At 41.0% G+C, this 15,432-nt stretch overlaps 1 protein-coding gene across 2 annotated transcripts in view; it reads right to left on the bottom strand.

The window, feature by feature from the left end:
• The window catches only part of LOC122557065 (FERM domain-containing protein 7-like), a 66,096-nt gene extending 54,083 nt beyond the window's left edge, over window positions 1–12,013 (bottom strand). Inside the window, exons 1-2 of one of the 2 annotated variants that reach the window (XM_043704335.1) lie at window positions 11,860–12,013; window positions 9,706–9,865 (exon numbers count right to left, since the gene is read on the bottom strand). In XM_043704335.1, the coding sequence (XP_043560270.1) occupies window positions 9,706–9,762 (57 nt within the window). In that variant the 5' untranslated portion in view covers window positions 9,763–9,865; window positions 11,860–12,013. The remainder of the gene's footprint in view (window positions 1–9,705; window positions 9,866–11,859) is intronic. The other variant, XM_043704334.1, reaches the window with a different exon arrangement.
• Between the last annotated feature and the right edge of the window lie 3,419 nt (window positions 12,014–15,432).

Genomic DNA, 15,432 nt, shown 5'->3' with positions numbered 1-15,432 from the left:
TTCTAACCTCAGGCATTGACTGTTGACAGACAACATAATAACTGCATTTCAACTGAAGTCTGCCTCTGCACCAGCCAGATGCAATAAAAGATGGTGGCTGATTTATTTTATCTTTGTAGGGATGTCCCAGGGGTGTTTCCTTGTCATATGAAAGTAAAGAACTAGTGGGAGGTATATCAGGAGTATATCATTAAGGCTCTCATTATTTGTTTTGTTAAAACACTGTGATTAATTCAGCCTGTGATCTATGTCAGACTGGACTTTTCTTAAAGTCACTGTATTTGTGTTTAGCCAGCCCATCCATGTCAGCTGGTAACCAAACTAGTCATTAATGTGTCTAAATGAATAATAACTATAATTCCACACAACGCAAGACGCTTTAACAAGCTAAACAAAACAGCAGCTATTTATCAGTAATCAGCCCACAGCAGTTGCAGAAGCTCTAGCTTAGCATTTTCAAGGGGCTCTCTATATTTCTTTGATCTGTCTACTCCCATTACTAAGAGAGATATCCCTTAGTGGTTACATAAACAAAGTCATCCTAATTTTAATGTATTTTAGCTTTTGAAGATAGCAAATCCATTTAAAGCAGTTGAATGTGGATTCAAAAGCAGGCCAGAATACCTAATCTTGATTTGTTTTTTTCATTTGCAAGTATGATTTACATTACTTTCCTTTATGTTTTTAAAAGCGCGAAGGACAGAAGTGATGCTTCTATTGTACAGAATTTTAGTCAGTAACTGCTTTTTGAACATCCACCTCAGGAAGCAGTTATTGGTCTTAGGGGGGGACAGGAAATAATCACTAGGCTGATAGGAGGATTTAATTGGTTAAAATATAAGGAAGGGTTGCAAATCCAAGATACATACCGTATGAATCAGATTCCCTTGTCTTGGAAGGTCCAAGAAAGATTGATGAGGTTAAAATGATTATGGAATATACCAGGTTGGGTAAAAGAAATTAGTTCCTCTGGAGCAGACAGACTAGAATGAGGGAACAAAACCCTAAAAGTAAAATTATAACTGATATCAAAAGGGTACATGTGGGTTAATCAAATGGGGAAGGGACCCTTTCTCAGCCAAATAAATGAAAAGTCAAACAATCCCACTCAGTGTAATCATAGTTTAATTCAATATAATTTATCATCAAGTGGATTAATCATGGTTTTATTTTGGAGTGGGGAGAATAATTTGGGAGGTGTCGCAGAAGATAGAATTGGAGGAAAGCAGAGGCTGAATGTTCACAAACAAAAGAGGCGCTATGCCATTTTGGAAATGGTCCTGGGGTTCTGAAAGTGGAGTCTCATCCGAACACAGCACTCATAGAGTCACAGCACAAAAGCAAATCCCTTCTGTCCAACTCTTTCATAGGTATCCTAAACTAACGTAGTCCCACTTGCCAGCATTTGGCCCATATCCTTCCTTTTTTACTCATTTACTCATCCAGATGCCTTTTAAATATTGTAATTATACCAGCTATTCCAGCAGGGGACTGGGGGCAATGGGAGCAGGTTCCAAATTGAGCAAATGTGGTTCATGGGAGCAGCTGCCTGTATTAAAAAGCAACTGCCTCCAGACACATGTGATCTTCAATGGTGTGGAGTGGGCAACACCAAGAATGGAGATATGACCTGACATGAGCATGTCGAAACTTTGCAGAATTGTTTGGATAGATCAAGTCAAAAATCACATGGGTTGTAGTTCAACAGGTTGATTTGAAACCACAAGCTTTCGGAGCTCCCTGCTCCTTCGGGGGCTCCGAAAGCTTGTCGTTTCAAATAAACCTGTTAGACTACAACCCGGTGACATGTGATGTTTGACTTTGTCTAGCCTAGTCCAACACCGGCACCTCCACATTTTGAATAGATATTGTACTCTTTTGGAGAGATAATATACCCCTTTCGATATGGTCCTGGGACAACTTTGAATAAGTCTGGTGCCCTTTCAGAGATGCTAGATGCACTTGATTGTTAAAAGTGGGCATGGGTATGTGTTAAAAATACATAATTTCATTGGAACACTAAAAATTAACGGTCATAAAGAACTGCAAAGATGTCAAGGCTTTTAAAATTGCTACCCTTAAAATACTTGAAGAGAAAACTGTCTAGGGTATTTTTTTTTTAAATTGCTTTCTATTAGCCTCCTGTTAACATAAATTTAAGGATTACCATTGTTGAATTCATGTCAAATGACTAATTTCCATAGCCTTCAATAATCACAGCAGGCTGTCTGCCATTTCAAGTTTGAGTGATTGCTACAACAGATTATAAACTCTTTAAAACAAGAATATTAATTATAATGCTTGTTTTAATTAGGCATTAAAAGAAATTAAATGCAGTGAATTTTTTTTAAAAACCAATGAGATTGTGTTTTTTGGAACAGTGGATTTTTCAACATTTAAAAAAAAATTGACCTCATCTTGGATCGCTCTCATCTTGAGAGCAACCCAAGGTAGCTAATGGATGAGTTGATATTTTAAGAAAAAGGGTATAGCATGGTGTGTAGGGGGCATGCGTTAGTTCTAAATTGACATAGTGGCCATGCATGAATACAGGAGTGAGGAATTGAGGAGGGTGGTGAGAGTTGAAGGGCATTTTTGTTGTTTTATTGCTTTTTAAGAAAATCTCAGTCAAGGTGCTATGGCAGTGAGACTAGCCTTCCACTTAATGCAGTGACCTTTGAACCTTTTCCAGGTTCTTGATGACATGTGGAATAAAAAACCAAACATTCGGGGAAACTTTCCCCAGGTCAGCTTTTCAAATCCAGCACACTGCATTCCCAACCCTGAGAATGAAGTCCCAGTCTGCAGTTCTTGGAAAGTTGTCAGGATGGAGAATGTTACAGAGATCAACAAGGAGACAGAATCATGTGAGAATGGGATTTTTTTACATTTTTTGAGCAGCGTTTTGCAATCCTCTCTGGTTACAGGCGTGTTGCCAGCTAATACTGTATCATTGTTTAAGCAGGGCAGAAGAAAAATAGCTAATTGCTAATGCAAAGGTTAGATGAATTAGCTGTGCAAAAATGTAGGGTTACAGGGATAGAGTAGGGAGTTGGGAGCTCTTTGGAGGGTCACATGGACTCAATGGGCAGAATTACCTGCTTCTACACTGTATGAATTCTATGATTCTATGACTCTATGATACACAGGTCAAGTCTTGAAGGGTGACAAATTCTTAGAAAACATTCTAAAAGAAACATGAGTTTAGAAAGGCAGAAATTAATCTAGGATAATCTGCATAGCTTTGTTAAAGGGAGGCCATGTTTGATCATTTTTTTTTCAGGCAAGTAAGTGAAGTTGAAGAGAGTAGCACGACAGATGTAGTCGACAAGCATTTAGGCACTATTTTTGATGAAGTAACATTTGGCTGATTGATTGAAAACTCATGAAGTCAAAGGGATTTTTAAAAAAATCATGGGCTGAAGGCATCACTGGCTAGGCAGCACTTATTATCCATCCCTAACTGCCTATAGGACACTTAAGAGACAACCACTTTGCTGTGGATCTTGAGTCACATGTAGGTCAGACCAGGTAAGGGTGGCAGTTTCCTTCCCGAAAGGATGTTAGTGAACCAACAATGGACAACAGTTTCATGATCATCATTCTGTCCATTCCATTAGTACAGTCTTGTTGTCTACAGCTTTGTTCCTCATGATAAATCCACAAGCAATTTTCATATCAACTGCAAACTTCTTAATCCTGTCCCCTGTATTTAGTTTTAAATCATTGATGTGTTACAGGAAAAGTAACGGACCCTGTACTGAACCGTGAGGCATCCCACTGGAAACAGCCTTCCTGTCAGAGAAACATCTGGTGTCATATCTTCAGCATCAAAGTACAAAACCAAATTGGGACTGAGCTTTTCATAAGTGGAGGTGATGGCCCAATAGTAGTTTCACTGGACTGCTAATTCAGAGATGCAGGTGATATTCTGGGGATCTGGGCTTGAATCCCACTATGATCCCACCATGGGCTCCCTATTACCCACTGAACTTGGATGCAAATTTTGTGTGCATGAGGACTCCCAAATCTGTCAATGCTGCAACTTTCTGCAGTCTTAATCCATTTAAATAATATGAAGCTATTCTATTCTACCTGCCAAAGTGCATGACCTCACATTTTCCTATATTATATCTCATCTGCTAAATTTTTGCCCACTCACTTACTCTGTCTACATCCCTCTGCAGAATCTTCATGTCATTTTCACCACTTGCTTTTCCATCGCATGTCATCTGCAAACTTGGCTTTCATATAATCACTTTCCTCATCCAAGTCCTGACCCCTGTAGTACTCCACTAGTTATAGATTACCATCGTGAAAATTCTGCCACTCTGTGTTCTATTAGTTAACCAATCCTATATCCATGCTGATATACCACCTTCAACAGGAGAGATTGGATAGACTGGGGCTATTTCTCTTGAATGAAAGAAACCGAGGGGTAGAAAGTTATGTGATGCTTAGATACAGTGAATGGAATGTACCTAGACTACCTCCCCCGCACGTGCCTCCCCACCCCCCCAGTGAAGAGGTCATTAATTATATGGCACACTTTAAAGAAATTGGTAAATAGATTAGAGGGAAGATGAGATAAAATGTTTCACTCAGAGGATGTTGGGGTTTTGGAATTGTGTGAAAGTTATAGAGGCAAAAATCCTTATTGAATTGTAAGAAAATACATGGATATGTATTTGAAATGCAGTAACCTACAACAGGAACCACTATAGTTGAAGAATGCAATTAGACTATATAGCTCTTTCTCAGTCAGTACGGCATGATGGGCTGAATGGCTCCCTGTTGCATGAAAGTTTTTCTATGCTTTCTAAATTTAACAGAAAACACAGAACAGTGCTTGGAGCAAAGAGGACCATTAAATAAATTGAATTAATCCATCAGTACGTTTATTGTTAATGTGCAAAAGTAGAGTCAGGTCCATTATTGACAGAGCCATGCTGCTATCATTGGTTGGACTCCACTTAGCAAAAGAAAACACACAATATTACCAGCTAGTGCCCACTGCTCACCTCACAGTGACAGTTTGTTGACAAAAGGCAGGACCAGCTGGAGTATCCTAAGGGCCTTCATCTTGAAAGCTCTATTGTGTAATGCACAACAAAAGTGGATTCTCATGGATTTGTGCTGTTCTCATTTTTGAATTTGATCAAAGGGTTTACAGGCAGGAATCCAGGGAAGAATGTTCTGTGAAATTATTGCTTTTTGTATGATAAAGACCAACACCAAAGCCCAAAAAGGAAATGTTTGTCCAACAATCTTCTTCTTGATATTTTAATCCAGCAGTTGAGCTTTTATGTCAATGGGGCTGCAGTCTTTGCTTGGAGAGGGGAGTGACGAGCATCATCCAAATGGCGATAAAATTAATGCTGGGAAATTGTGAGGACCAGGCGCCATGGCAAGGCAGCTACTGACAAAGGTGACAGAGATGAGACAAGCAAGGGACTCAATCACATACTGTCTCACACACACACACTCATACATATGAATACACGCACACATACACACACATTCATACAAACTCACACATGCACATGAACACATATACACTCACACTCATACATACACACATAAACACACATACAAATGGACACTCGTGAACACAAATATGAAAATGTATGCATGCACATGAATGCGCAGACTCACACACACATAAACATACATGAATACTCGCATGCGCTGAAAATTATGGGTAGAGTGGAATGGGGGACCAGGCTGCTCATAAGGAATTCACATGGAGTGGCATGGTGGCTCAGTGGTTAGCATAGCTGCTTCACAGCACTAGGGATCCAGGTTCGATCCCAGCCTCGAGAGACTGTCTGTGTGGAGTTTGCACATTCTCCCCGTGTCCTCATGTGTTTCCTCAGGGTGGTCTAGTTTCCTTCCACAGTCCAAAGATGCGCAGGTTAGGTGAATTGGCCATGCTAAATTGTCCATAGTGTTCAGGGATGGGTCAGCCTGGTGCATTAGTCAGGGGAAATGTAAAATATTAGGGGAATGGGTCTGGGTGAGTTACTCTTCAGATGGTTGGTGTGGACTTGTTGGACCAAATGGCCTATTTCCAAACTATAGGGATTCTAAGATAATATCTTCTCGGGCTTTCCACCCCTAATAAAAGCAGGCTGCATATTCATGACCATCTCCCTATGCCAACAGTGTAATATTGGGATCAACTGAGCTTATAACAAGCTCAATTGACAATTATTTATTAATATGGGAAGGGCAGGCTGATGATTTTGGCATATGTTCATCCTTTATCTTGTGGGGTGAGCTTGGAGATGGGTGGTAAGGTGGTAGGTAAGGCACCTGTTCTATTTTATGTGCCCCCAAGCTGAAAATATGCATGCCCCTGGGGCAAGAAATATCTAGCCCACGCATTCGCACATGCACCCTTGACTCATAGACACATATACATACAAGCATATACATTCATAGACTCACATACATATACACAGACGTGTTCACACTCTCACATGCACACATATTTGCAAACATACATTCTTTCACACATACACATGCATCAGCTCAAGATCATGTATATACACCTTTGTTTCACTCACACACACACCTGTACACACAAACATTTCCAGTGCAAGAACACTCGCTGAAGATACTCAATTGGACAGTCTTCTTCATTAACCAATTAAACATGGTGGCTCAGTAGTTAGCACTGCTGCCTCACAGCGCCAGGGACCTGGGTTCAATTCCCACCTCAGGCGACTGTCTGTATGGAGTATGCACATTCTCCCCGTGTCTGCATGGGTTTCCTCCGGATGCTCCGGTTTCCTCCCACAGTCCAAAGATGTGCAGGTGGGTGAATTGGCCATGCAAAATTGCCCACAGTGTTGGATGCATTAATCAGGAGTAAATGTAGGGGGAGTAGGTCTGGGTAGGTTGCTCCTCGGAGGGTCAGTGTGGACTTGTTGGGCCCATACTGTAGGAAATCTAATCTAATCTAAACCAAGCTTAGAAACTTAATTGATTGAATCATGCCATTCCTAAATTTTACCTCTCAATTCATCCTTGGGATGTAGGCACAAAGAACACAAAATTGTAAGGGATAGGATTTATGCACATCTGGATAGGAATAATGTGATCAAGGATAGTCAGCATGGTTTTGTGAAGGGCAAGTCGTGCCTCACAAACCTTATTGAATCCTTTGAAAAGGTGACGAAGGAGGTTGATGAGGGCAAAGCGGTAGATGTGGTATATATGGATTTTAGTAAGGCGTTTGATAAGGTTCCCCATGGTAGGCTACTGCAGAAAATACGGAGATATGGCATTGAGGGTGAGTTGGAGGTTTGGATTAGGAATTGGCTGGATGGAAGAAGACAGAGCCATACTGTAGGAAATCTAATCTAATCTAAACCAAGCTTAGAAACTTAATTGATTGAATCATGCCGTTCCTAAATTTTAGCTCTCAATTCATCCTTGGGATGTAGGCACAAAGAACACAAAATTAACATTTATTGGAGAAAGTGATAATGAGTTGCTTTCTTGAAATGCTGTAATCCATGTGATCCAGGGACAACCATAGTGCTGTTAGGGAGGGAGATCTTAAGATTTTGACGCCATGACACTGAAGGAATGGCGATATTGTTCTAAGTCTGGATGGTGAGTGATTTGAAGAGAAATGTGCAAATAGTGTTATTCTTATATATCTGTTGCCCTTGTCCTTCTGGATGATAGAGTTTGCAGGTATGGAAGGTGCTGTCAAAGGATGAGTTGCTCCTCTAAAGGGGGGTAGATTGATGAGGCCAACGTTAAGAGGCCTGTTTTTTCACCTCACTACCTACAGCAGGGCCAGACTAGCATATATGTCCGAGTGGAGAGTGTCAAGATCCTTGGAGTGGTTAACGCACTGGTTACAAAGGCCCAACAATGTCTCTTCTTCCTCAGGCAGCTGATGACATTTGGCATGATGGCGAATACCCTTGCCAATTTTTATAGGTGCGCCATCGAGAGCATTCTGTCTGGATGTGTCATTACCTGGTATGGCAACTGTACCATTCAAGGTTGGAGATGGTTACAGAGAGTTGTGAACTCGGCCCGGACAATCACAAAGGCCAACCTCCCATCTATAGAATCTCATTTACCAGGCCTGCTGTCAAGGAAAGGCCGCCAGCATTCTTAAAGGTCCATCCCACCCTGGAAATGTTTTTTCTACAACCTTTACCATCAGGGAGAAGGTACAGAAGCCTGAACACACGCAACAGCCGGTTTCATAACAGTTTCTACCCTACTGTTGTTAGAATGCTGAATGGACACACAAACTCTTAACATTCGCTTGGATCGGCGTTTACCTATTATTTGCTATTTATGCTACTTAACTCTGTGATCTGCCCGTATTGCTCACAGGACAAAGCTTTTCACTGTGCCTCGGTACACGTGACAATAAATTCAATTCAATTCAATTCAGAGCGCAGTTTGCTGGACCAGCAGTGCTGCTGCCAAACCATTCTTGTTGGTGGATATTGAAGCTCCCCACCCAAAGTATATTCAGTGGTCTTGTCACCCTCAGTGTTTTATCCAAGTGATGATCAAAATGATAGAGTGATAATACATCAGTGAAGGAGGATGGTTGGTGGTAATCAGCAAGATGTACATTTCCATACCCATAGTTTGGATGATATCATGAGACTTCATGTTTTGAGTCACTGTTGCGGATTTCCAGGTGTTTCACTGCTGACTAACTAAGACTGGTGGGATTGGGTGTACCCAGAGATGGTAATGGTTATTTCTGGGACATTGTCTGTAATGTATGATGTAGTGAGTATTACTATGTCAGGCTGTTGCTTTGTGAGATAAAGGGCAGTTCTCCTATTGTGGCTAAACCACCCAGAGGAAGCCTTTGCAATGTTGACTGCGCTAGGTGTCTGAGCTTATCTTGTCCATATTGAGTGATCTATTGGTGTTGTTCTTTCTACCCATTTATTTCAAATGAGATGGTTCACTTGGCTAGACCATCTGAGAGGAGAGTTAAGAGTCAAATGCTCACTTAGAAACCAGGTTGGTTAAAGACAGCAGCCTTCCTCTCCCATGTTGATCATTTGAAAATCAATTGGGTATGAAGTTCCAATAGATTTGTGATCACTTTTACAATTTTTAAAATATCATGGTGAGATTTGAACTGACACTTTCTGGGATCATCAATCCAGGTTTAATCCAGCAATACAATGGCCACCCTATCACCATGTACAATGCACTGTCATTGCATTTGATTGAACCTTACATCGAGACCAACTTGAGTCTAGTTTACTTGTATGTCTGCCAGATATTCACAAGAATGCAGCAATTATACTTAAGAGAGGCAGGAGGAGGCCTGACACTACTTTGAAAGAAAAAGTAGAGTCCATCCCACCCGACTGATCAGCAGCCAATGACATCAAGCCTACAGTGAGGCAGCAATGCAGATTTTGGGAGGGTGTCAGTCTTTATAAAGAGTTCCTATGAGAATGTAAGGAGATGTCAGGGAATGTCCCATGGTATTTACAATGGATAATTATAAACATACAGATGTTTAAAGGCAAGAGATTGAGCCTCTATCCAAAGTGACTTATTCAGTGTGCTTACATGGCAGTATGAATTTAATTAAACTCTGCTTCTAATAGGGGGTTCTGATCCATTACATTAAAATCTGATATGCCCTCATTTCCACAGACAAATAAAACATCACATCAATGTCTTTAGCCTTACTTCCACCTCATATATTTCATGGGCGTCATCCAGAAGCTGGACTCTCAGTTGCAGCATTTTCCGACTGAGATTCTGAGGTTCCACCAGGACAGGGCTGAATAATCTCAGAAATGTGTCTGTGCCTGCGTCTCCTTTCACCTTCAGGAAGAATTACCAAAGCCTGTTCAAAAAACCATTATGAACCATGATAAGAAATATATTACAATAATGCTGGGATACAAGCAAATAGATTCAAGACAAACTGGGTCTAAATATACGGAGGATGGAAATGCTGATTCCCAAAGGATATTTAGGATGATGGGGCAGCCATTTAGACCCTTACCTTCTTCCATTGATAAATAACATCATGCTAGATCCTTAGCTCAACTCAATTCTCTCAGCTTAATCCATATTCCTTGATACTTTTACCCAAAAAAATTTAGCCTGCTTCTTAAAATTTCAATTGATTCTTGGCACCCACTGGGCCAGGAAAGAGTTCAGATTCCTATTACCTTTATATGTAAAAGTTGTTTCTATTTTCACACCTGCCTGGTTTAGCTCTATCTTTAAGATTCTCCTTTTATATTCCTCACACCAGGGACCATAGTCATGACTAAACTGCTTGGAAGATCCAGCACATACAATGAGTGAGCAGAATGTATTAACCAGAGAATTCAGTGAAGAATGTCTTAAGGGTTTTCAAGAGTATAAAAGAATAATCATTACTTTAAATATGGCAGTACGGTTAATAGGTTAATGGAGTAGCTGCACTCAGTACAATATCTAATGACCAGGGTAGAGAGATCACGGTTTCTGTGGATTGATAAATCTGGCTTTTTCTTCTCAATGGAGTCAACACACAGAGTTCCCACATTGCATCATCCTATTTGGGATATTTGTTTTATCCGGAGGCAATGTTCCCAGAAGCAATCATCTCTCTCATACATAGGAAGATGAAAGACCCTCTCAAGGCTGAATTGATTCAAGGAGAAGTTCGATCTCTGTGTCACCCACAGTTTGGGGGCTGGCACTCTTAAATTTGAATCTGATCGTTTCAGATTCAAATTGCATTTCTAACAGCTCAACCACATAATCCAGGGTAACATTCCCTGTGTAATACTGAGGGAGTGCTGCTTGGTTGGATGTGCTAATGTTTAAGTGAGACTTTCTCCCTCGACTTAACCTTCATGTAAAACCACAAAAAAGTGAGCTGACCTTTTGTTTTCCCTTGTATGGATTACTTACATGAGACTTCTGCATGGTAAGGCTTTTGTGATTCTGTGATTAGGATGTGGGCATCACTGACAAAGCTAGCATTTATTGCCCATCCTGGCCATTTCAGAGGGCAATTAAGAGTCAACTACATTGTTGGAGTCCTATGTAGTCAGAGCAGGTAAGGAATGCAGTCTTCTTTACTTGAAGGGAATTAGTGAACCAGATGGTGTTTTTCATTATATAATCACCTTTAAACTAGCTTTGAATTCCAGAAATTATTTAATTCAAATTTGAACTAACATCCCCAGTGCATTAGACTGGATCTGGACGTCTTTTTGCTACATTGCTGTCTGTGGAATCTTGCTCTGCACAAATTAACTGCTGCATTTCCCTCCATTACAAAAGGGCATACACTTCAGAAGTACTTTCTTGCTTATAAATTGCTCTGGGGTTTCCTGATGTTGTGAAAGACAGAGTAAAAAAGGTGTATTTTTCAGTATATTTTCCTCTAGCAATTCACAAGTTATATTCACAATAAATATTCAATCCAAAACACTGGCATTTGAACTTCTTTGTTAAAATCAATACATTTTACAGTTACAACAGATTTTTAAAATAGTTTAAACATTTACTATGTCCTGATAAATGATTGAAATTGATGGCAAAAGATTGCAAACAAGCAGCAATGGAGATAAATATTTCATATGGAAAACAATTCAGCACTGCTCGAAAATGCAGATAATTTTCCTATTTTTTCAAGCATTCTTGATAATCCGTTAGTAAGCAAATCAATCTTTTAAATTATAATGCTTCTGAATATGTTGTTCCTTAAATTGATACACATTTACTTCTCTTTCTGGTTTTACTGTCTCACAACGCATCCTATTCAATTATATCTTCCAGATTTATTATTTAATATAGTTAAGATGGGAAATCACATCACAAAAAAGGAAGAACTACCTGCATCAGATCCAAGGAATAATTTCCGTGAAACTTCCTGATTTCTGCCAGTACAAAAGGAGGAATTTGCAGTGAAGCTGGTGATGTTCCTCCGATATTGCCTGGTACTCAAGTCTATGATCTTTAACAAGAGCTCCACAAAGTGTATGCTGTAATGTGGAATAGCTAGTCACAGTGCTCTCAGAGCAGTTTGCTCATGCTCCAGGTTATATGTCACAGCTCTTTACCAATCAGCATAGCAATCAGCAGCAGCAGACTCCCGGTTCCTTACCTTGTCCCTTGAGCAACCAGCTTCAATAGCAGTGACATTTTTGGACACATGATATGACACGTGATATGACTTGATTGTCAAAGTTAGCTACTGTGGTACAACTTGTATGGTCAGTTCGCAATCCCTCTTACAACGTTTTACATTGTGCGCCCAATTGTGTACAGACCAGCAGGTCTTTTCTGACCCTGGCAGAGGTCAGAGGATGTCCAGCATTAGGGACTGTAATTGGAGATTTAGAATTCTGCTGCTAAGGAACTGTGCGGAATTGACCACACTCTCTACACCCATAGTGAGGTACTGTTATAAATAGATGTGTATTCCAGCTTGGTAATACTCTCACCTCTGAATGAGAAGGTCATCAAGAGGGATTCAACTCCCTTTCACACACAAAAAACACAAGAGATAGGAACAAGAGAAGATCATGTGGCTCATCAAGCTGGCTCTACCCTCCAATGTGATTGTGCTTGATCAACAGTTTCAACCTTACTTTCCAGATCCTTAGATTCACTGAGAGATCCAATATCTGCATATCCATGTTCAACATTGGAGCATCCCTCTGAGACAGACAATTCCAAACATTCATAACCTATTAGGTTTACAATTTCTCCTCATCTCGGTCCTCTCTGCTCTCCCTGGTGTGTCTCAAAACATACTCTCTGCAATTTTGCTGACAGGTTTCCAATATTAAAACAGTGTCCATGCTTCGAATCTACTGAATTGAATTGAATTGAATTAGCTTTATTGACATGTGCACTTGAATGAGTGCAGTGAAAAGTTTGGAGTGTCACTGCTTTAGATGCCATCTTAGGTACAAAATACCTAGGTATAAATACTTAAGTATTTGGTACAAAATGGGAAGAATAATAAATACATGTCCAGCATAAGCTGAGCATGGGAAATCATGTCTTGATTGAGTTTTTTGAAGAAGTAACAAAGAGGATTGATTAAGGCAGAGCATTAGACATGATTTGTACGGACTTCAGTAAAGCATTCCTGAAGCAAGGCTCTGGCCCGATACGTCGATTTTCCTGCTCCTCGGATGCTCCCTGACCTGCTGCACTTTTCCAGCAACACACTCTCACCTCTGATCTCCAGCAGCTGCAGACCTCACTGTCTCCCTCAGTAACGCATTCAAAAAGGTTCTCCATGGGAGACTGATTAGCAAGGTTAGATCTCATGGAATACAGGGAGAACTAGCCATTTAGATACAGAACTGCTCAAAGGTAGAAGACGGAGGGTGGTGGAGGAGGGTTATTTTTCAGACTGGAGGCCTGTCACCAGTGGAGTGCCACAAGGATTAGTGCTGGGTCCACTACCTTTTGTCATTTATATAAATGATTTGGATGTAAGCATAGGAGGTATAGTTAGTAATTTGCAGATGACACCAAAATTGGAGGTGTAGTGGACAGCGAAGAGGGTTACAACGGGATCTTGATCAGATGGGCCAATGGCCTGAGGAGTGGCAGGTGGAGTTTAATTTAAATAAATGTGAAGTGTTGAATTTTGGGAAAGCAAAGATTTGCAGAACTTATACACTTAATGAGGGTTGCTGAACAAAGAGATCTTGAAGTGCAGGTTCATAGCTCCTTGAAAGTGGAGTCGCAGGTAGATAGGATAGCGAAAAAGGTGTTTGGTATGCTTTCCTTTATTGGTCAGAGCATTGAGTATAGGAGTTGGGAGGTCATGTTGCAGCTGTACAGGACATTGATTAGGCCACTGTTGGAATATTGTGCGCAATTCTGGTCTCCTTCCTATCGGAAGGATGTTGTGAAATTTGAAAGGGTTCAGAAAAGATTTACAAGGATGTTGCCAGGGTTGGAGAATTTGAGCTATAGGGAGAGGTTGAATAGGCTGGGGCTGTTTTCCCTGGAGCTTCGGAGGCTGAGGGATGACCTTATAGAGGTTTATAAAATTATGAGGGGCCTGTATAGGGTAAATAGGCCTGAGGTCGGGGAGTCCAGAACTAGAGGGCATAGGTTTAGGGTGAGAGGGGAAAGATATAAAAGAGACCTAAGGGGCATATTTTCATGCAGAGGGTGGTGCATGTATGGACTGAGTTGCCAGACGAAGTGGTGGAGGCTGGTACAATTGCAACATTTAAAAGACATCTGGATGGGTATATGAATAGGAAGGGTTTGGAGGAATATGGGCCGAGTGCTAGCAGGTGGGACTAGATTGGGTTGGGATATCTGGTCGGCATGGACAAGTTGGACCGAAGGGTCTGTTTCCGTGCTGTACATCTCTATTATGCTATGACTCTATAAGAATAAAAAGTCATGTTGCGGCTGTACAGGACATTGGTTAGGCCACTGTTGGAATATTGTGTGCAATTCTGGTCTCATGCCTATTGGAAGGATGTTGTGAAATTTGAAAGGGTTCAGAAAAGATTTACAAGGATGTTGCCAGGATTGGCGAGTTTGCACTGTTGGGAGAGGCTGACCAGGCTGGGGCTGTTTTCCCTGGAGTATCAAACGCTGAGGGGTGACCTGGTAAAATCATGAGGGGCATGGACAGGGTGAATAGCCAAGGTCTTTTCTCCAGGTTAGGGGAGTCCAAAATTAGAGGGTATAGGTTTAGGGTGAGAGGGGAAAGATTTAAAAGGAACCTAAGGGTCAAATATTACATACAGAAGGTTTTGCGAACATGGAATGAGCTGCAAGTGGTGGAGGCTGGTACAATTATAACATTTAAAAGGCATCTGGATGGGTACATGAATAGTAAGGGTTTAGAGGGATATGGGCCAAATGCTGGCAAATGGGACTAGATTAATTTAGGATATCTGGTTGGCATGGATGAGTTGGAGCAAATGGTCTGTTTCTGTGGTTTGCAACTCTATGACTCCATAACTAACAGCTCCCAACATCTTCTCATAGCGAGAAAAATTTTTCTCACTGCTTTATTTTAACTTTCAAGACTGCAGTTCATTTTCACACCAAAATCAGCGTGAAGAAACCTTAAAGAAACCTGTAAAGTTAGGAAACAGCTCAACAGTGCAAACACTATAGTCAGGGAGGAGAAAGTGAGGTCTGCAGATGCTGGAGATCAAAGTTGAAACTTTATTGCTGGAACAGCACAGCAGGTCAGGCAGCATCCAGGGAACAGGAGATTCGACGTTTCGGGCACAGGCCCTTCTTCAGGAATGAGCAGAGAGTGTTCAGCAGGAGAAGATAAAAGGTAGGGAGGAGGGACTTGGAGGAGGGGCGTTGGAAATGTGATAGGTGGAAAGAGGTCAAGGTGAGGGTGATAGGTCGGAGTAGGATGGAGGCGGAGAGGTCAAGAAGAAGACTACAGGTCAGGAAGGC

The sequence above is a fragment of the Chiloscyllium plagiosum genome, chromosome 15 (genome assembly GCF_004010195.1).
Source record: "Chiloscyllium plagiosum isolate BGI_BamShark_2017 chromosome 15, ASM401019v2, whole genome shotgun sequence".
NCBI classification, from domain to species: domain Eukaryota; kingdom Metazoa; phylum Chordata; class Chondrichthyes; order Orectolobiformes; family Hemiscylliidae; genus Chiloscyllium; species Chiloscyllium plagiosum.
This window is presented reverse-complemented; position numbering and strand designations above follow the sequence as displayed.